The following is a 4,156-nucleotide window of genomic DNA, read 5'->3' as shown; positions in this document are numbered from 1 at the left end:
TACCTTTATTAGGGCCATTCGGGAACATCTATATTGATCCCCAATGTTAGGGCATCTTTTGGGGGGTGTCAGGCTGATTTCCCCATTTCTGACAGCACTTTTACTCCTGTTTGAGTTTCGTAGGGACGCGTTTTCGCATCTTTCAGAATTGAATACGGCGAATAGCGGGGGAGCGCACGAAAAGTTTTCCCATGCAAACACGTGATGTAGGCTAAAAGTGCAGAATGCGAAAAAGTATAGCGGGTGCGAAACCAATTGAATACAGGCCTTAATTGTCATCAGCCAGAACATAAACTTGCAACAATGCCGCCTTGCAGTGACATTTGGTGGACAGTGGAAAGTCGCAGAATGGGCGAAGGCAGTCATGTGACCTTACGGCATCGGCTCTCATACTTTACTACTGTATCTTATTTATTATTGTGTAACTCTCCCCCAGTGCAACAGAATCTGCGACACTACTTACACATTGCCTGCAGGTATCAGGAGCGCTCAGCTTATGTGACAAGTTTCTAGTTTGCTGTAAACATCAGTGTTCTTTAGGACCGAATGTCATATACCAGCATATCTCCTTCATGCTATTTATTTTGTTAAATACCATTGATTCATTATAATATTCCAATTAGCTTCTGGCAAATGTCTTGACTATACTGTTACATTGATTACATAGGTACCATACCACACCTGTATACCATTACCTAGTGTCCTAAGCAATGGGTATATGCTGTGCATGTATCTTTTCAGCACATATAAGTAACATTATAGTACAAGATTAGTACTGTACTTAGAAAGATATTGAATTTTTTTTCTAATTTAAGTTTTTCTTGCACATTTACAGAAAATGTGGCTGCCTCATTTGGGGCTAACAGAGGCACATGGATTCAGACTGCAGAGCGGCGGAGCTCTGAACCCCGAGATCATTGATGCCGCTCAGTCCATACTGTGGCGGCAATTTAATACGCAAGGCTTGCAGTGCACATGGGGAGGAATATTTAGCTCCTATAACCCCATCTCTGGGCCTGCAGTACAGATCCACCCAGATAAGCCTCGCAGACACTGTTTCATGTCCTGTTTTCGGAATGGGCAGATACAAGTCGCGGACAGTGCTCAACAGTCAGAGTTTACCGCCTGTGCTCTGAAACAGCTGCAAGAACTGTACGGGACTGTTGTTCCAAAGGACACACTGAAAAACATCAAAATCCTGGATGTGGAGCAACAGCAGGAAACCTCCAGTGACTGCGTAGTGTATTCTATAGCAAATGCTGTGGAGATCCTCTTCAATGACGACGTTCCGTCTTGCAGCTACATCTATGAATTAATGAGGGAACATCTCATTGACTGCCTAGAAAATGGAACTTTTACACCATTTCCAAAAACTAGGAAAAGGAAACGTCGTGAGGAGTATGGGAGCAGCAAGAGGAGGAAATGTACTCCAGGTCATTAGATGCAGGTTCACATAAAATCCCTGGTGAAGCTGTGATTGGCCGATATGCATCGGGACCCACCACTTACAGACACGGCCACCTGCTCTCACGCTGCCAGGTTACCAGTAGAGGATGGCACGCTGCACCAACGCCAAACTTCCGGCTAAGCCAGGCTCGACACAACCGCAAGGTTGTTAACAAAGAACGAAGATCTGCTTCCCACAGCCCCGGAGTACACCCCTCGGTGCTACAGACCCGAATGTCACTACAACGGACACCGCTGCTGTACAGTTTGGCCGGGAGAATAAAGAATCAGGATCAGACCGAGACAAACATCCGGAAGCTTAGCCGCCTGTCTCAGCACTGTGAGCAAGACACAGACAGTGCTCACTTACACTGTGCCCTGGACCTCCGGGAGTCACCTGTAGAGGAGGGTTACAGTGATCTACAGGAGCACCCTCCATGGGAAGCTGGGAGCTCAGCCTGCGGGGGACAGAACATACTTCTATACCGCAGGAAGAAGCTAATAGATAAGGGTCACCACATCATGGGTGTACAAAAATCAGGATTGCACCTTATTTGGGACCTACTCCCTGGAGAAATCCTAGATGGAAATTTAGGACAGAGATTTGGGTGAGCATACATGAATTATTAGCATTTGCACTTGCACCAAGCTCATGCTAGGTGTAAGAGATACTTCAGAAAAAGACCATACATACAGCTCAAAAAATCAGGGGTGTTGCGAGGGTGGTACGAGTGGGACACGAGCTCCGGGTGAGAAAATGGACAGAGGGCGCCATCCAGGGTACCGGAATTCATGGGGCGCTGCACAGTATGACGGCCGCCTGTTCATTTTATCTTGGTTTGCTCTATATCCTAAATAAGTTATGGATCCGAGATTCGTTTCTACATTTCATCTTCCCTCAAGCTGCCCAGATTATCTCCCCTCCGGCCCTCCCTCCTCTGTGATCATCTGCTGTCACCTCCCCTCTCCTCTACTTTCTTATTGGCCTCTGTCACCTCCCCTCTCCTCTCCGTTCTTATTGGCCTCTGTCACCTTCCCTCTCCTCTCCTTTCTTATTGGCCTCTGTCACCTGCCCAATCCTCTCCTTTTTTATTGGCCTCTGTCACCTCCCCTCTCCTCTACTTTCTTATTAGCCTCTGTCACCTCCCCTCTCTTCTCCTTTCTTATTGGCCTCTGTCACCTCCCCTCTTCTCTCCTTTCTTATTGGCCTCTGTCACCTCCCCTCTCCTCTCTTATTGGCCTCTGTCACCTTCCCTCTCCTCTTCTTTCTTATTGGCCTCTGTCACCTCCCCTCTCCTTTCCTTTCTTATTGGCCTCTGTCACCTCCCCTCTCTTCTCCTGTCTTATTGGCCTCTGTCGCCTCTCCTCTCCTGTCTTATTGGCCTCTGTCACCTCCCCTGTCATCTCCTTTCTTATGGGCCTCTGTCACCTCCCCTCTCCTGTCTTATGGGCTTCTGTCACCTCCCCTCTCTTCTCCTGTCTTATGGGCTTTTGTCACCTCCCCTCTCTTCTCCTGTCTTATTGGCCTCTGTCACCTCCCCTCTTCTTTCTTATTAGCCTCTGTCACCTCCCCTCTCCTCTCCTTTCTTATTGGCCTCTGTCACCTCCCCTCTCCTCTTCTTTCTTATTGGCCTCTGTCACCTCTCCTCTCTTCTCCTTTCTTATTGGCCTCTGTCACCTCCCTTCTCTTCTCCTTTCTTATTAGCCTCTGTCACCTCCCCTCTCTTCTCCTTTCTTATTGGCCTCTGTCACCTCCCCTCTCCTCTCCTTTCTTATTGACCTCTGTCACCTCCCCTCTCCTATTGGCCTCTGTCACCTCCCCTCTGATCTTCTTTCTTATTGGCCTCTGTCACCTCCCCTCTCCTTTCTTATTGGCCTCTGTCACCTCCCCTCTCCTCTCCTGTCTTATTGGCCTCTGTCACCTCCCCTGTCATCTCCTTTCTTATTGGCCTCTGTCACCTCCCCTCTCCTGTCTTATGGGCCTCTGTCACCTCCCCTCTCTTCTCCTGTATTATTGGCCTCTGTCACCACCCCTCTCTTCTCCTTTCTTATGGGCCTCTGTCACCTCCCCTCTCCTCTCCTGTCTTATTGGCCTCTGTCACCTCCCCTCTCCTCTCTTATGGGCCTCTGTCACCTCCTCTCCTCTCCTGTCTTATTGACTTCTGCCACCTCTCCTCTCCTTTCTTATTGGCCTCTGTCACCTCCCCTCTCCTTTCTTATTGGCTTCTGTCACCTCCCCTCTCCTTTCTTATTGGCCTCTGTCACCTCCCCTCTCCTCTCTTATTGGCCTCTGTCACCTCCCCTCTCCTTTCTTATTGGCCTCTGTCACCACCCCTCTCCTCTCTTATTGGCTTCTGTAACCTCCCCTCTCCTCTCCTTTCTTAGTGGCCTCTGTCACCTCCCCTCTCTGATCAGCACTTTCCTCTCCCCTCTCCTCTTTGATCCCCTCCCTCCTTCTCTCCTCATTCATCATTGGGCTTCAATTAACTTGAAAGTAACACATCTAAAGTAAAATCCTAAACATCAATTATAAGGCATGACTTTAAAAAACAGTCACTGCTTTGCTATGTAAAGTAATGGAGGTGTTCCCAGGCATGACCATAATGTGTTATTTGAAAGGTCCTTTAAAAAATATTAGGAGACCTGGAATAATAATAATGGTGGTAGACAGAGCATGGGTAGTAGTACTCACATTAATATAGGTACAATG

At 48.1% G+C, this 4,156-nt stretch overlaps 1 protein-coding gene across 1 annotated transcript; it reads left to right on the top strand.

The window, feature by feature from the left end:
• The first annotated feature begins 838 nt into the window (after positions 1–838).
• LOC148525418 (uncharacterized) lies at positions 839–1,441 on the top strand. Its single transcript, XM_088470926.1, has one exon. It carries the CDS (start codon positions 839–841, stop codon positions 1,439–1,441), a length of 603 nt encoding a protein of 200 aa, XP_088327052.1.
• Positions 1,442–4,156: the final 2,715 nt, after the last annotated feature.

This window comes from Taudactylus pleione, unplaced genomic scaffold (genome assembly GCF_031769625.1).
Source record: "Taudactylus pleione unplaced genomic scaffold, aTauple2 ptg000108l, whole genome shotgun sequence".
In the NCBI taxonomy this organism is placed as follows: Eukaryota; Metazoa; Chordata; class Amphibia; order Anura; family Myobatrachidae; genus Taudactylus; species Taudactylus pleione.
This window is presented reverse-complemented; position numbering and strand designations above follow the sequence as displayed.